This window comes from Neofelis nebulosa, chromosome 18 (assembly GCF_028018385.1).
Source record: "Neofelis nebulosa isolate mNeoNeb1 chromosome 18, mNeoNeb1.pri, whole genome shotgun sequence".
NCBI classification, from domain to species: domain Eukaryota; kingdom Metazoa; phylum Chordata; class Mammalia; order Carnivora; family Felidae; genus Neofelis; species Neofelis nebulosa.
In genome coordinates, this window is record NC_080799.1 from 16,991,784 (window position 1) to 17,009,547 (window position 17,764).

The 17,764-nt window shown below is 45.2% G+C and overlaps 2 protein-coding genes across 8 annotated transcripts in view; one reads left to right on the forward strand and one right to left on the reverse strand.

Moving 5' to 3' along the window:
• The window catches only part of LOC131501683 (integrin alpha-D-like), a 155,946-nt gene that overhangs the window by 95,881 nt on the left and 42,301 nt on the right, over nt 1-17,764 (reverse strand). The window lies entirely within an intron of this gene.
• Nucleotides 3,020-17,764, forward strand: part of LOC131501684 (integrin alpha-D-like) — a 30,451-nt gene continuing 15,706 nt past the window's right edge. The window contains exons 1-14 of one of the 7 annotated variants that reach the window (XM_058712065.1): nt 3,020-3,211; nt 4,970-5,075; nt 7,694-7,797; nt 7,930-8,000; nt 8,126-8,240; nt 11,453-11,583; nt 12,246-12,391; nt 13,882-14,035; nt 14,132-14,282; nt 14,478-14,551; nt 15,852-15,981; nt 16,096-16,238; nt 16,390-16,530; nt 16,624-16,833. In XM_058712065.1, coding sequence (XP_058568048.1) covers nt 3,178-3,211; nt 4,970-5,075; nt 7,694-7,797; nt 7,930-8,000; nt 8,126-8,240; nt 11,453-11,583; nt 12,246-12,391; nt 13,882-14,035; nt 14,132-14,282; nt 14,478-14,551; nt 15,852-15,981; nt 16,096-16,238; nt 16,390-16,530; nt 16,624-16,833 — 1,710 coding nt within the window. In that variant the 5' untranslated portion in view covers nt 3,020-3,177. The remainder of the gene's footprint in view (nt 3,212-4,969; nt 5,076-7,693; nt 7,798-7,929; nt 8,001-8,125; nt 8,241-11,452; nt 11,584-12,245; nt 12,392-13,881; nt 14,036-14,131; nt 14,283-14,477; nt 14,552-15,851; nt 15,982-16,095; nt 16,239-16,389; nt 16,531-16,623; nt 16,834-17,764) is intronic. The other 6 variants (XM_058712066.1, XM_058712061.1, XM_058712060.1 and 3 more) reach the window with 6 other exon arrangements.

The following is a 17,764-nucleotide window of genomic DNA, read 5'->3' on the forward strand; positions in this document are numbered from 1 at the left end:
TTTATAGATTTTGGGTGCTAACCCTTAATTAGATATGTCATTTGCCAATATCTTCTCCCATTCTCTAGGCTGCCTTTTAGTTTGGTTGAATGTTACCATGCTGTGCAGAAGCTTTTTATCTTGAAGTATCAATAGTTCATGTTTGCTTTTGTTTCCCTTGCCTTTGATGATGAAAACAACTTCACTTCTAAAAGCAATTTTATTTTGTCTTGGTTATAAACAAGGGGATTTGAAATCATATTAAACCAATATACAACACATGTGCTTCTGACCCATTTCTGATACATTGGAGGTTCCAATGACCCCTTTCTTGGGTTTGATTAATTTCCTAGAGTAGCTCACAGAACTCGGCAAAACATTTTACTTACCAAATTACAGATTTATTATAAAAGGATATAACTCACATACAGCGAGATGGAAGAGATGCCTGGGGCAAGGAATAGGGAAAGGGCATGAAGCCTTCATGTCCTCTCCAATCATGGCCTTCTCCCCAAATCTCCATGTTTTTGCCTACCTGGAAGCTTCCAGAATTCCGTGCTTTTGGATTTTTATGAAGGCTTCATTACATAGGTGTGATTAATTAAATCATTCATTGACCATTGATGATTGAACCCAATCTCCAGCCCCTCTCTCCTCCCAGGAAATTGGGGAGGTGGGACTGAAACTTCCAAACCTCTAATCCCATGATTGTCTCTACTGGCAGCCAGTCACATTTTTAAAATAAATATCTATTCATTTTTGAGAGAGAGAGACTGAGCGGGGTAGGGGCAGAGATAGAGGGGTACAGAGGATCTGAAGCGGGCTCTGCGTTGACAGCAGTGAGCCCAATATGGGGTTTGAACTCATGAACCATGAGATCATGACGGAGCTGATGTCAGACATTCAACTAACTGAGCCACTCAGGCACTGTGACCAGTTCCCATTTTTAGTTTCTTCCCCAAGGTCCCCTTGTAACATGAGACACTTATATTGTTCTTATCACTTGGGAATTCCAAGAATTTTAGGAGCTCTGTGCCAGAGAAGACAAAGACCAAATATATATTTATTATAAATTATCATATCAAAAGCTTTAAAAGTTTTACAAAGAGTTGGTGGTTCTGCTAAGTGTGAAACCCCTATTAAGTGCCCTGAAGATACTAGAGTTGAGGAACATCACCTACAGCAACTGTTGAAGGAGTCAGAGCCTTGGAAAACTCATTACCAGGCCTAGGAGAAAGATACTTTTGTGACACTGTGTGGTTTTCATAAGTATTTGAATATCTTTTTGCAATATGCCCTTATTTTTTTTTTTTTTGCAATATGCCCTTATTATTGTTGTTGTTGTTTTTTAATGAGTGGAAATTAAACAGAAAAACTTTTGCTGAGACAAGTGATAATAAACTTGAGCAAAATTGGAAATCTTTACAGTTGCTGAAATCAGTGAAATATTAGTTACCCTCAAGCTTTGCTTGGGAAAGGAAGTCCCAAATTAAAGATTATGTATGAAATGTTAATTCATTTGAGATTGTGTCTAAAAGATGAGGTGTGCTATAGATGGAGGACACGAAGAGATCTTTACATTTTGTGTTAAGGAAGACCACCAAAAATTATTTTGTGGTTCCAAACACAGAGAGAAGTTCACAGGTTCACAGGTTCACAGAACTGATGAGAGGGTGCCGTTTGCTACAGAGGCTTAGCACAAGAGTTGAGCTTGTTGCTCAACTGTCCTTGACATTCTTTGCAGGAAGTAGGTAAATCAGCCTCAAAGCCAGCAATCATACATAATCTTTGGCCCCATTCCCTGCATCAGTGCCCTTCCCACCATCTACTTTATTTTTTTCTGTATATTAAATATCAACTCGAGTAAATTGACCTAAAATTTTTGTTTAGAGATGATTTTATATTGTCTATAGTTGACATGTAAACTACATTTTCAGTATTTTAACTGTCACATATATACTTAAAATAACATGCCATAGTTAGGGATTTTGTCATATATTTTAGCCTTCTAATTCTATTCCTGGTACTATACTCAGTACCTTTTTTTCATGTTTTTGAGAAACATTCATATATGCTTAATTATAGAATATTCAAAACACAAAGAATATTGCAGAGAATAAATAACAACCACGCATTTATCTATCTTTTCCACATTGAAAAATGTTAAAATATTAAAGTATTAAATGTTAAAATATCAAGAGTTGAATGTTAAATTTAACAAATGTCAGAAGTTCCCTGTCCACCTCATCACTGAGGCAATCACTGTTCTATATCTATCCTTAACAGATTAGTTTTGCCTGTTCATGTGAAACGAATCAAACATTTTGCAGTCTGGTGTCTGATTTCTTTTACTTATGACAAAGTTGAGATTTATCCATGTTGTTACACCTATCTGTAGTCTCTTCTCTTTTTTTTTTTTTTTCTCAACATTTTTTATTTTTGGGACAGAGAGAGACAGAGCATGAACGGGGGAGGGGCAGAGAGAGAGGGAGACACAGAATCGGAAACAGGCTCCAGGCTCCGAGCCATCAGCCCAGAGCCTGACGCGGGGCTCGAACTCACGGACCGCGAGATCGTGACCTGGCTGAAGTCGGACCCTTAACCGACTGCGCCACCCAGGTGCCCCTAGTCTCTTCTCTTTTATTGTTGACTCGTAAGCCCTTTTATGGCTACTAAGCCCATTTACCAGTTTGATTATCCATTTTCCTCTCAAAAGGAGTCCGGTTTTATAAACAACACTGTAACTCCTGCTACACCCCCAACACTGTTATCGGAGGTGGAGGCCTGCCGTTCTCCAGGCTCACATCCGTGAAGTGGGGGCTCTGTAGCCATCTGTTTCACCCCCTTTCAGTCATATGCACTTGGTTTCTGGGGCCCAGGGGGGTCCCAGAGTTCCCTGGGTATCAACTGGGTCTCAAGGGATGGGGGAGGGTGGACTTCTGGGAAAGCCAAGCCCTGGACAAGGAAGCCAGATCTCTAAAGGTGGTGGTGGTGGGAGAGTATGGGCGATTTTCCCCAAGAGTGTCTTTGGCCTCCTGTCCCTGCCTCTGTTCTATGATTAACCAAAGACTTCCTCTCTGTGCCCCTCCTTCTGTCACTTGAAGGCCTGAGTCATTATTTTAATTCTCCCCGAGGACACTGAGTATCCTTCAGTGCTCTGCTGCTCAGCTCTTCACGCCTCCTTCGATACACTGCTCAATGATGGCTTTTGGAATTATGCTCCTCTTAGGTGGTAAGTGGGGCCTCAGAGCTGGAAGAGGTCTGGGCGGGGGCGTCTCTGTCTGATAGGGCATTCTGGGGCTGGTGGTCAGCTCATATAGCTCTGTGGAGGAGGTGAGGCAAGGGAGTGCCTTAGTGTCTAGAGTCTGGTGTGGAAAGAGGAATGGCCTGGAATCAGGGGAGGGTCATAACCTGAGCAAAGATGAGATAAGATGGACTCATAGGCTAAGTTTGGGTGGAGAATAAACTACTTCTCCACATTCCCCAAGGCTTCCCCCCACCTTCTGTCAGGTCCCTGGTGTGTGTGTGTGTGTGTGTGTGTGTGTGTGTGTGTGTTGTATGGTTGACAGGAGTCAGCCTCAGAGCCCCAGGGGGGAAGGCCATAGAAGTCAATAGGGAAGGGAAACTTTGGATATCTCATCCTTGGTCCTTGGTTTTGATTTCAGGTAGGTTGTTCCACGACTGCCAAGAGAATAGTCCAGAAATTGAACCTGTAACAGGATCACATTTCTGTGTCATTTGAAATGATTTGTGTGTCAGTCAAAAATCAGATTCCACACAAAAATCCAGACTTTCAGCTTCTCTTGAGAAATGGGAAGGTCTGGAGCTCTGAATTCTAGACCCTGGTAATGCTTACCTCCTTTAAAAGGGCCACATTCTCTAAGTGCCCATAATTCCCTGGTACTCACACCACCCACTTCACTCACTGATGTCACCCTCTTGGCCTCTGAGACATTTCAGTCTGAGACTTTTGGCATCATCCTACTTGTCTGGTCATAGGTTCTTTTTTCAGACTCAGAAATAGAATCATCCTTTGAGGAGATTTGGGATGTGAAGCTCCCTTGCATGTGGCCATGGTAGGGTTATGGCACCTTCAACATCTGGCCTTTTCCCAGAACCCCAAGATTCAGTTGTTTGGACCTTTCCTGTCACATCCTGGCCTAATGGTTTATATTCTTAGAGCTTCCCTACTTTGGGGTTGGAGTTGACTCCTCAATCCAGAGACAGCTGGGAATTCTAGTAGAAATGGAGAAGAAACCTGCTGTCTAGGAGTGAGAGTTGTGGGAAAAGCCCTTGAAATGTAGGGGACCTTCCACTGAGGTTTTTGAGCTTAGTCACCAGAGAGGAGAATGTGAAGGATCAGGAGAGTGTGTTGGAATCCTGGCTCTACCAGGGACTTCCTGTGCAGTTCTGGGTCAGCCAACAAATAGTAAGTAATTGGTCACCTGTTAAGGGCCAGGCACTGCCTCAGGCACCAACACAAGATGGTTGCAGTCCTTGTTGTCTTAGAGCCTAGCACCAAGGAAGGGGGGCATGGGAAACACATAATAATAAATAATTAATCAAAAAATTCTAAGTCTGTTTCCCCATCTGGACCTTAGGGTGGACCATGATGTAATTATTAATGGTGTCCCTTTCATTCTCAGAAGGTCTCAGTTTAGGAAATGAATTGTATTATCATAAGGGGCATTCTTGAGCTAACATACCATGAGGTGACAGGCTCAATTTCAGGTTGTACATGTCCTTTGAAATATCCTTGAGGGGGCATTTCTCTGGATTGTTGCCCTTTGTATTGTGGTTTGATTATTGTTGAGGAAGGGAGAGACAGGAGCCACACAGATGGCAAATCAGGAAACAAAAGAACACCCTTCTCCTGGGAAGATGAGCTGGACTGGGGTGGGCATCAAGATCCCAAAAGTCAGGTATCCAGAGGAGATGAGGCTTCTCTGACTGTTCCTCCCACCCTCACTTCCCTCTCCATATTCCTCAGTCATTGCTTCTTATTATGGGTTCAACCTGGATGTGGAGGAGCCCATGGTCTTTCAAGAGGATGGAGTTAGCTTTGGACAGAGTGTGGCCCAGTTTGGCAGATCGAGGTAAGCCCTGCCCACTCTCCCCACCCTCACCCCTTCAGCCTTCAGGCAAATGGATGAACATGGATTAGGAGGTATCTGGAGGAAGGGCAGCATGGGCAAAGTCTGACACCACTGACACCACTACTACCAACTATTCATGGTCCCAGGAAGGGTCACAAACTCTGGACAAGACACTCCTTCAGGAGGGAGATCTTGAATCTCCTCCAGACAGGTCTCACTTCATGGCATGTGACCAGTGTAAGTGACCAGTACAGTTACCCTTGCACTTGTAATAATGTTTTGCAGTCTTCTTCTTGAAATTATTAAGAATTGGTCTTAGCATTTGTGTGTGGTCATTAAGATTGATGGGGAAGTGGAGATGTGCTGGAGGCTTGGAGCTTTGGCTCACATGCAGTCTAGCCTTCTGTGGAGTGGTTCTTAGCTTCCTGCTTCCCCACACCTATCCAGTGACCCCTGCTACCCTCAGCCCCTGGTATGAGTTAGGCAAGGTCAAGGTTGGCTGTGCACAGTTTTCCCAGTCTGTGGGGTTTGCACTGGCCCTGGGAAAATCCCTGTGCCTTGGGGAAATCAACACTAAATAGCAAACAGGTAAAGACAGGACAGGTAAAGAGGAGGATCATGGGGAGGAAAAAAAAAGGGAAAAAAACTTTTTTTCTCCCAGAATAAAAGGCCCACATTTTTATTTCACACTGGGACTGTCAATTATGTACCTCACCCTGCTTCCAGAAACTCACATTCTCAGGTCCCAGCAGCAGGGACCCAAGTTGTTAAAGTCCCAATGTGATGCAAGTATAACGGAAATCTGGAGGCATAAGAAGGAAGAGATCAAACCCAGGAGGGAATTCCAGGAAGGCTTCACAGAGGAGGTCAAGTTGGCAATGAGCCTGAGAATACAAGAAGATTTCATTGGCCAAGAAGTAGCATATTGAGGTCACTGAGTTCTAAGAGCACATCCGTCCCCCTTCCTCACCCAGCTGTCAGGCTGGGGCATGGAAGAAAGTGCCAGATGTCAGAGTTACGGGTGTTTTTTTTTTTTTTTTGGTTTGTTTGTTTGTTTTGAAATATACCGGGCAAAAACTGAAGTGCCCAATCTTGGAAGGTCCAACTCAATAAATTTTTCATATGTGTATACCCAGGTAGCTGCCACCTGGATCCAGGTACAGAACATCCTCAGGTCCCCTCCCCTGAATTCCCTTAGGCCTTTTCTGATCACTCAAAATCCAACAAATTCAAAGATAGCCACTGTCCCACTTCCATCACCATCAGTTACACACACACACACACACACACACACACACACACACATCTATAAACTATTGATTGACTGCTGTTCACCAGTATTTACAAAAAAGTAAATATATAGATTGGATGACATGCTGATTGCTACAAAGTTATTGTTTTTCCTGTTGTCTGTTGAAACACAACCCAAACACTGAAAAGACTAGGCCTATGAATCAGGAATAGATAGGGTAAAGAAAAACATGTAGATGAAAAGTTTGCTCATCCATTTATGCCAGCAGGTGCCAAACTGCTACATCTCTAACCATCTATTTAGGTTTTCATCAGCAAGTGTTAGACCCACAAGGATTTCAGTTTTCCATAAAAGAATAGCTTTCTAGAAGGAAGATTTAAATGCTAACCTAATGTGGTTTGCCTGGCTAATTAGTTAAAAACACACAAATATTTGTCTAGTTTTCTCATCTGAGTGGAGAGATTGTTGGCAGAGATAACATTTTTTTTAAATTAAAAAATTCTCTCCTCTCAAAAGGTTTTGTAAATAAATTTTTGCACTTATATGACTGTAGATATTGATATGGAGTCTGATGCTTTTGCTTTAAGTTGTCCAACTCAAATTGCTTATGTTATATTTAAATTATCCAATTAATTACAGAACAATATTTTTGTTTTGATACCTTATGGCTTAAAATTTTTCCATGTAGGGGTGCCTGGCTGACTCAGTCAGCTAAGCATCCGAGTTTGGCTAAGGAGATGATCTCACAGTTTGTGGCTTAGAGCGACACATTCAGCTTTGTGCTGACAGCACGGAACATGCTTGGGTTTCTGTCTCCCCTCCCCTCTGCCCCTCCCCAGCTCATTCATGCTCTCTCTCTTTCAAAAATAAATAACCTTTAATTTGTTTTTCCAGGGCACCTGTTGGATTGAGCACTGGGTGTTGTATGGAAACCAATTTGACAATAAATTATATTTAATATAAAAAATTCTTTTTTTTCCATGTAACTTGAGGTGATCTATTTCTTGGGTGGCTCAGAATGATGGTACCCCAGAAACAAAATGCACTTACTCATGGCTGGAAAATGTTTTTCTTTTGAATATATTTATTTTTGGTTAATGTTAAAAAACAGCACTCAAACCATTTGTATATATAAATACAAATTTATTTATGTATCCTCACACATACACAAACAAAAAGTCCAGCATAGTCCTTCAGCACATGTGGGTTAAACTGAAGCTCTCCTTTTTGAGTACCCTCATGAGTGGCAAATGCCAAGAGCTTCTCTCTCAAACTCTCACTTCCTTGTCACATGGTGATACTTCCTCACCTGAAGAGCCCTTGGCCTTACCCCTCATACAACTATATGTCATGCTTGTGCCTCCAGACTCATGGTGGGAGCCCCCCTGGAGGTGGTGGCGGTCAACCAGACAGGACGGTTGTATGACTGTGCAGCTGCCACTGGCCTATGTCAACCTATATCACTGCACAGTGAGTGACTCCACCTGGGAATTGGGGCCCTCAATCCTCCTGTACCAGAATGTCTCTCCTTGGCCTCTAGTCCTGATTCTCCCCCCAAATGAGGGTGTGCCCATGAGTATGATCATGTGTATCTGCCCTCAGCACCACCAGAGGCCGTGAACATGTCCCTAGGCCTGTCCCTGGCAGCCTCCAACAATCGCTCCTGGCTGCTGGTGAGTTTCTCTGGGTCATAGAAGGGTCACAAGGGCAGGATCAGGGGCCAGAGGAGGCTTGGGCTGGGGGAGAAGAAAATGGAGAATTCTGGGGCCCCTTTGCTCACACAGGTCTCTGCCTCTAGGCCTGCGGCCCAACCATGCACAGAGCCTGTGGGGAGAATATGTATGCAGAAGGCTTTTGCTTCCTGTTGGGCTCCCACCTGCAGACCATTCGGACAGTGCCTGCTGCCCTGCCAAGTAGGTCCCTTTAGAGACAGCATTTCTGTTTTATACACATACTGGCACAGAGGAGTGGGCAGAGCCTAAGACTATGGTCTTGGCTTCCTGTGCTCATGGCCACTTCCCAGAGGCCTCAGTGAGCCCAAGAAGGTCTGGGAACATGGTCTGGCCTTGTAAGAAGGGCAGCTTACAACAGGTTCTCTAAGCTGGTTAAGGGGAAAAGGAGGCAGGAGGACCTCACAGTTGCCAACAGGTGCAGAGATGCTTCTTGGGCTTTCAGAGAAAAGGCCTTGGATGGTCAAAAATGTGGTGAGGATGATAGATCCAGGGATCCAAGTACGAGGCCATTCCTGTTCACTCACTGATGAGTTTCTAAAGGGAGCAAACGTTAGGACCATGGAAAATGTGATGCACAATTTTGTTGCTGATGTCTTCCACAGAGAGTGGTGCCAGGGACACTGAACATCATCTCTCTGAGAGTCATTCTGAATAAGTCTGTCTTCTGTGTCCTTGGGAAAGTGACCTAATTCCCTGGTTTTCATTTCCTCTTTGGTCAACTGGGTCTTAATAATCGAGGTGGTTATGAGGATTAAAACATATATATATATATATATATATATATATATATATATATATACTTAGACCTCTGCTTGGCACATAATATGTGACTACTGTTATGACTGATATTCTAGCTAGCTAGAACCATGTGCTTAGACTAGGAGGCTAGGAGGAAGATACAGGTAAACTGTCTTCTCTGGGCACTCTAGGTGCTGACTGAGAGCAATGCTTTGGACTAGAGAAGCCATGATACCAGGCATGGTGGGATTTTAGGCAAAGGTGAAATAGCAGCAGAAACACCTCTCAATCAAACTGTGAGAGCAGAGTCTACAGACGGGACAGAGAGAGTGGAGGAGGGGTGTCCAGGACTCTTGGGGGTGCCATGAACTGCCTTGGATGTCTGTGCAGTCAAAATAGAGGATGTGGCATTTCAGCACTAGGACATATCTCCTTTATTCTAGATGTCTCCATGGCTCATGAGATGGGATGCTTGTTGAAAATGGAACTTAGGCACATAAGCCTGGTGTAAGCAAGGCAAGTTTGAGTAGAGGATGAAGGGACTGCATGCCAGACAGTGCTGGGTGTGTGATGTGCATTTTTATTGCATCCTCATAGTTTCTGGTTGGTAGGCAGGATGATCCCTGTCTCACAAGCAAGAAAACTGAGTCTTAGAGAACTGAGTTCCCACTGTTGGGAAGTAAGAAAGCTCAGAGATGAAACCAACCTTTCCTGATGTTAACCTGTCTTTTCTCAGGCAGTGCTCAGCTATAGCCTGGTGCCTGCTGTTGGGAGCCCAGTGGATATAATAAAAGGAACAAAGAACAGAAGTGGTATTGTGAGGGAACTTGCCACTGGGCTGGCCTGAGAGAGGATATGGTGGGTGGTTTTGTGGTCCAGCTAACAAGTGCACACAAGTGAAAGATGTGGGGACAGGGAACTTCAGCTACCAAGCTGTTGGGAGATAACAGGTGAGGAGGGGAGCACCTTAGGGCTTCTTGGCCAGCCATGTGGAGGGCTGAATTTTCTGGTCAAGGAAGCAGAGAGGAAAGTGATCTTCCATTTCTTTTCAGCATGGGTGAAGCACCAGCTGGTTGAATAGGCGAGATGGGGGAGGTGTGGGGAGTGAGGAGAAAGTATTTTTGTTTCAGTGGCAGGAGGCCAGCTGCCACAGTTCAGCATCATGCCTCATTGCTGTCTGTGGTGGCCTGATCTCTTACCACACTGAGAGCAACACAGGATGTGGGGTACTGGTGGAGGCACCAACTGTGTCCTTTACACAAGCCACACACTTTATGTGAGTTTGGGGTTGGTCTGAAATGTCTTATTTGTTCATGTGTATAAGGTGTGTCTTTACCCTGTGTGGACTCCATGAAGGCAGGGATGGTATCTTTTCTAAAACTATGGACTTAGACCAGATTTCCTGAGAAATGAACTCTGTGTCTCATTTGGGAATATTCTCAGCAGCAATACTTCTGAGAGCATGAAGGAAGCAGGACTCATTAGAGAAAGAGGGTGGATTGTGATGGATCAGAACAGAGGCTTCAGCCAACTCAGAGAAGCTTGGAACATGACTGCATGCAGGTTGCCCCCAGGAGCAGGAGGTCTAACTGTGGGCAACTCCTGATGCTTAGTTATCAGCTGGGAGCCATCAACAGCCAACTACCTGCAGCTGATAATAAGCACCTCCGTCCTGATAGGGGGTGTGTCTTGGTGGCACAACTTAGCATCCATGCAGGTGTGTTTTTGGGCCTGAAACAATGCCTGGCACATGGTGATGATGGTGATAGGAGCTAACCTTTATGGGGGGCCAGGCCCAATCTTAAGCATTTTATACACATATTACTTTTTATCCTAGTCCATGTGTTAGGCACTATTATTATCTCCATTTTACAGATGGGGAAAACTGAAGCCCAGTGAAGTTACATAACTTGCTTGAGTTGACCACTAGTAGATGCAAGAGCTGGGATTTGAGCCCAGGCATGCTCAGAATACAAACTCTGAATCACTTTCCTAAATTGCTTTCCCCTGTGCTCTACAACATTCCTAGAGTGTGTATTCAATAAATATTTGTTGACTAAGCAAATGAGGAGCCCACCTTGTCTCTGTCCTTTCCTTCCTCCTCCATGTTCTAGGCTTTGTGGAAGGTGGGAAGCAATAGGGACCCTGATGAGGGGGAAGGGGCTTGGGCAACAGATTTTTCTTTTGTGGTTAGAATGCTTTTTTAAATAAAGTTTTAATTTTAATTACAGTATAGTTAGCACACAGTGTTATATTAGTTTCAGATGTACAATATAGTGATTCAACAATTCCATGTATCACCTGGTGCTCATCATGACAAGTGTGCTCCTTAATCCCCATCACCTATTTCACCCATCCACCACTCACCTCCCTCCTGGTAACCAAGAGTTTGTTCTCTATAGTTAAAAGTCTGTTTCTTGTTTGTATCTCTCTTTGTGTTTCTCTCTCTCTCTCTCTCTCTTTGTTTGGTTGGTTTCTTAAATTTTGGGCAGTGGATTTGGGCCTCCTCTGTGGAGGGTGCTGGAAACTTGGTGGGAATTGATTCCTAATCTAGGAATGACACTGTAATTCTGTGGAGCAGAAAGGGTTTCTGGGTCCTGGGAGATGGCTGGGCCCCACACTAGCATCTCTGATTCCTTCCTCCTTCTCTACAGAGTGTCCAAGTCAAGAGATGGACATTGTCTTCCTGATTGATGGCTCTGGAAGTATTGACCAAAGGGACTTTAAGCAGATGAAGGACTTTGTCATAGCTGTGATGGGACAGTTTGAGGGCACCAACACACTGGTGAAGATTGGGTCCCTGAGACCTGGGGAGTGTTGGGGGCGGGGTGGTGGCCACCTTTGGGAAAGGCCAACCTAGGAGGAGGCCTGGCATTGCTGGGGGTGGGCTCAGTGGACCTATGCCATGATAAGGCTAAGATCTCAGTGCAGGACTGATTTGTGCCCTTACCTGAGGAAATTCCCCTGTGGCATTTAATATGTCTTTATATGGCCCAGGAAATATAAGTTTTTTTTACTGTTAAAAAGCATTGAAAGGATTGCAAAAATAGTTTTGCTATGAAATTAGACTGAAGATACCTTGGCCAAATACTTTATGATTTATTTGTTGTGTTTTCCATGCAACTCATGATTTCTCTTATTTTATTTCTCACTAATTAGTGTATATGTGTGTATGAATTCTTGAGAAGTAAGGAAATATAGCCTACAAGTTGATTTCATATGTTATGAAAGTTTAAAAAATCTTATTTTAACAAATATTGCAGTATTTCCAAAGTATGAAAGAAGCATTATTTGGTTTTGATTTCCTAGTTTTCTTTTTGGGCCAATTTCCTCCTGGGTTTTAGCCTCAAAAAACACATGGAAATTGTAAATCCAAAATTATTCTAAAATAAAAGTTAATTTAAAAATAACTCCTGAAACCCAGGGCCTTCCTCTTGGTCTTTGCAGTTCTCACTCATGCAGTACTCCAACCATCTGGAGATCCACTTCACCTTCACTAAATTCCAGAGAAGCTCAAGCCCTCAGAGCCTCGTGGATCCCATCAGACAACTGAAAGGCCTGACTTTTACAGCCACAGGCATCCTGAAAGTAGTGTAAGTTCTCCCTTCTGCCTCATTTGGACACACTGCCACACCACTTCCTCATGCTGGTCTGCACAGTTCTAGGAAGTTCTGGAGAAAGGGGCTCTAAAGGGGAGTGGAGAGGCTGTCCTCCCTGGAGTGTTCCCCCCGATATAGTGTGGGATTCTTCTGCAGTGTGTGTCCTCTCTGCCAGCCTTGGATTCGCTAGATTCTGACTCCACCTGGGGCAGCAGAGACATAAGCTTTGGTTCAGACAATCAGAGTTCTCATTCTGGCTCCCTGATGATAACCTGGGCAACACTGGAAGTTACTGAATCTAAGTCTCAGTAAACTGTCAACTGAGGATAAATGTACATCCTGGTTGTAAGGATTACATGAGATCTGATGCATGAGGTGCTTCTGAACATGAAGTGCTGGACAAGTGGTTAGAGTTTTATCCAGAAAATGGTGCACCCCTTTTTGACATCCCTGGCAAAGAGTCAGGAATTGTTGCCAAGTGTGTTCTGCCTGTCTCCTCACTCACATCTTTCTACCCCCACATCCTCATTTATGTGAGTTCTCTGCATTAACTGGGTGTTTACAATGTGCCTGTCCAGCATTGGGTGCTAGGCAGACCATGAAGAAATGGCTTAGGTGGTGGGGCCAGAACAGAAGATGTGGCTCTTCGGGGAAAGAACTGGGTGAATTTCTGGGATCTTTGACTTGTGCACCCCAGGGTACCACTCTAGGGGTGGTACTGGAGAAATGCTGAACAAGGCATACTCCTACCAACTTTGCTCCCCAAAGTGCAAGAGCTACCAAGGCTTTTTAAGCCCATAACTAGAATAGTGTCATTTCCATTTCATGCTACTGATTAAAACAAGTCACAGGTCAGATTCACTATGGGAAGGGAATCAGATGTGGCACACTGGGGCCAACACTGAAGACGAGCTATGGCACAATTCTTATTCTCATCTTCCACGAAGACAAGCAGAGGTTCAGGGAGGTAAAACAATTGACCAAGTGTCTGACTCCAAAGCTCCTACTCTGAACCACACTGTCTCCTGTAAATGAGGTTCCATAATGGCAGGATTTTTAGAACAAGACAAGGAGTACATTTATTATTGGTCTTACTAATTATTGTATTGCTTTCAGAAAGGGCTGAGACTATTTCTTTTGTTTAGGTTTTCATTTATTTTTGAGAGAGAGAAAGAGAGAGATTGGGGGAGGGGCAGAGAGAAGGAGACAGAGAATCCAAAAAGGTTCCAGGCTGTTAGTGGAGAGTTCGATGTGGGGCTCCAACTCATGAGATGTGAGATCATGACCTCAGCCAAAGTATGACACCAAACAAACTGAGCCACCGAGGTACCCGTAGCTGAGGCATTTTCTTAACATTTTTCCTGGCAAAGTTGAAGGGTGCCAGAACACCAAAGTCTCCCCAGATGACCTTCTAGAGCTGCAAATGATTTCTTTTCAAAATCAGTTTCATCTCAGGAGAGCCAACTCCCTTTCTTCCTTGACAGGAAAGAACTGTTTCATAGTAGGAATGGTGCCCGTGAAAGTGCCAAGAAGATTCTCATTGTCATCACAGATGGGCAGAAATACAAAGACCCCCTGGAATACAGTGATGTCATGCCCCTGGCAGAGAAAGCTGGCATCATTCGCTATGCCATTGGGGTACGTCCTCTTCCTCGTGGCTCTCTCAGACTGAGACTGCATCTCACCCATGCAGAAAGGTTGGTGGGCTCCTCCTCAGCTGCCTCTCTGCCACAGGTGGGAGATGCTTTCCAGGAACCCACTGCCAGGGAGGAGCTGAACACCATTGGCTCAGTGCCCTCTCAGGATCACGTGTTCAAGGTGGACAACTTTGCAGCACTCAGCAGCATCCAGAAGCAGCTGCAGGAGAAGATCTTTGCAGTGGAGGGTAAATACAGGGCGAGCTTGGTCTTGGAATCCAAAGGTTCCCAACCCGATTGTTCCCTACAGTTCTGAGGGTCCATCCCTATTCACATGTCACCCAAAATTGTGCCCCAGAACCTGAGACCCAGACTCATTCTTCTACTTCTAAGTCCTTGTGGTCTCATGGTCCCCAGAGCCTAAGTGACCTGTTTTCCCACAGGAACCCAGTCGAGGACAAGTAGCTCCTTCCAGCATGAGATGTCACAAGAAGGCTTCAGTTCAGTGCTCACCATGGTAGGTGGAGCATATGCTTGATAAACAGGTCTCAGGCACCAATCCTGGGCCAGCCCTGTGCTGGGACCTGGGACCCAGAAGTAAATAAGAAGGAGATCCTGTCCTCAAGGTCACTGTCCGTTTAGAGAGAGACATATAGGCAGTGTATGTAGGTGCTAGGAGCACGGCAGAGAACAGGATAGCCAAGGTTCCTGCTCTCACACAGAGCACATATACAGTGGGAGGAGGCAATAAACACAAACAAAAGATCTTCAGATTATGCTCAGTGTTAGAAGAGAGCAAGAGAGATGATCAGAGGAGGCCTGAGGAATAACAACTGAGGGTGAATGATGAGAAAGGGATAGGTGTGGAAAAATCTGGGGAGAGATTGCTCCAGGGAGAGGAAAAGGCAAGTGCAAAGGTCCTGAAGCATGAACAAGGTTACTGCACTAGAGAGATAAAAGGGACAGCATAGCTGGAGCAGGGTGAGTGAGGGGCAGCATGGAAGGAGTGGGTGGAGAGATGGGAAAGGCCAGATCATGCAGACCAAAGAAATGACAAAATAGCATGACTTATGTGAAAGTAGATGTGTGTTAAAAGTATCCATAGGGATTTTCTTCAAAAGAGTTTTGGGGGTGAGTTGGAGGGACATAGAAATGAATCGAGGTTGGTAATGAATTGATCATTGAACCTGGGTACTTACGAGTTCATTGTGCATTTCTTTCTACTTTTGTATATGTTCTAAATTATCTATAGTCAAAAGTTTAAAAAGGCAATAAGCAAGGTATGCAGAGTAGGAAACACCTATCACTCCCCGAGGGAGCCAAGGAAGACCTCACAGAGAAGGTGGCTTTGAGGATGACTCTTCCCAAGAGAGGAGTTGCGTCTCAGAAAGAGAGGAGAGGTGTCCAGGTCAAACACTCGGTGTGTTCAAAGCATAGAGCAACTCCACAGGTTTGTCTGGGGAGGACCTGAGATGCCATCCTCAGGGTCTTGGTGACAGGGAGCCATCTTGGGTTGCCAGCTGGGTGATGGCTATATATTTGGTCTGAGGAAACCTAACACTGAGGAGGACGGAGAAGAAGAACACAATAGGAGGCAGAAAGGGCAGTGGGTGAGAAGAGCTGGGACTTACTGGAGCAGTGGCACTGGGGATGGACTGAGAGAGACATTAGGAGTCAGGGATTGAAGCTGCTGGACAGGACTGGGGAAGGAAAAGAGAATTCCAAATAATGAGTGGAGTCGGTAGCAGGCATTGCTTTGGAATAGGCTGCCTTGTTTTGACTCAAAACTGCTTAGCCCTGGAATCCTTTCCTCCCAGGATGGACCAGTTCTGGGGGCTGTGGGGAGCTTCAGCTGGTCTGGAGGTGCCTTCCTATACCCCCAAAATATGAGCCCCACTTTCATCAGTGTGTCTCAAGAGAACGTGGACATGAGGGACTCTTACCTGGGTGAGAAAAAGCTGTGGTTGGGGGCACAGGCGGGAGGAGATGGGCTGCCTGGAAAGGGCAGGAGCTTAAGGGATGGGGAGGAAGATTTTGTGCTGAGGCCTGCCCTCCCCCCAGGTTACTCCACCGAGCTGGCCTTTTGGAAGGGGGTGAAGAGCCTGATCCTGGGGGCTCCCCGCCATCAGCATACTGGGAAGGTTGTCCTCTTCACCCAGGAGTCCGGACAATGGAAGCCAAAGGCTGAAGTTGCAGGGACCCAGGTTGGGTGTAGAGGAATCCAGAGTGGACCATGAGGGTGGCAGGGTGTCCAAGGATGGAGAGGGAGGAGATGAAGGGGTTTGGGGGACCACGGGGTAAGGTTCTGGTGGCAGGGGGCAGGCAGGCAGGGTGACTTCACGCTCTGCCCTCCAGATTGGCTCCTACTTTGGGGCCTCCCTCTGTACTGTGGATGTGGATAGAGATGGTAGCTCTGACCTTGTCCTCATTGGGGCTCCACACTACTACAAGCCGACGTGGGGGGGCCAGGTGTCCGTGTGCCACTTGCCCCAGGGGGTGAGTGTCTGATGAGACCTGGGCTGGGTGGGGCCTGGGAGTGGGGTGGAGGGGTTGTCTGGGTTGGGGCATGACACTGGTTTTGTTCTGCAGAGGGCTAGGTGGCAGTGTGAGATCATTCTCTGTGGGGAGCAGGGCCACCCCTGGGGCCGCTTTGGGGCAGCCTTGACAGTGCTGGGGGATGCGAATGGGGACAAACTGACAGACGTCGCCATCGGTGCCCCAGGAGAGCAAGAAAACCGGGGTGCTGTCTACCTATTTCATGGAACCTCAGAACTGGGCATCAGGCCCTCCCACAGCCAGGTGAGGCCCCTCTCTGAAGCCTCTTCCAGTTCCACCTCCTTTCCCATGTCTTAGATGTGCCTGATGTCCCTGTGCCTCTTGTCATGGACCTTAGTAGTAGCTATTCTCCTTTTAGGGGTTTATTGCCATGAACTTCACCAGGCCCAGCTAAGTGCAAATTATCTCTCTTTTGTCCTTTGGCTCCAAACAGACTCCAATCTGTTGTGGGCAGTTTAGTGGGTAAGAGATTGCAGGCCCTGGTCAAATGCCTGGCCAGTCATGTCAGCTGTGTTGCCTTAGGCAGTGACTGATTTAACCTCTGTGAGCCTTAGTTCCCCTCTATGAAACATTAAATGATAAACTCCATAGGCTTCTTGTAAAGACGACTCAATGGAGTACTAAGTACTCTGTTCATCAAATATTTATGAAGGAATATACACGTGATGAGTAAATTAACCTATTATATTTCTTTTTTTTTTTTTTTTTTTTTTTTTTTTTTTAATATATGAAATTTACTGTCAAATTGGTTTCCATACAACACCCAGTGCTCATCCCAAAAGGTGCCCTCCTCAATACCCATCACCCACCCTGCCCTCCCTCCCACCCCCCATCAACCCTCAGTTTGTTCTCAGTTTTTTTTTTTTTTAATTTTTTTTTTTTTTTTAAATTTTTTTTTTTTCAACGTTTTTTATTTATTTTTGGGACAGAGAACCTATTATATTTCTATTGTTATGCTTTAATTTTGTCATTAGCCTGTACCCTCACATGAATTGGACCAAAGGAGCTTGCCTCTCTCTGTCTGAGATCCCTGGGGTCTCACTACACTTGCTTTCCATTCCTACCCCTTCATCTCTCCTTTTCAATTTTTCCATTCAGTTCTACTTTCATTCACTGTATTCTCCTTTCCAAATCTTTATTCTCAAACCTCTCAAATGACCTTCCCTTGACTTCC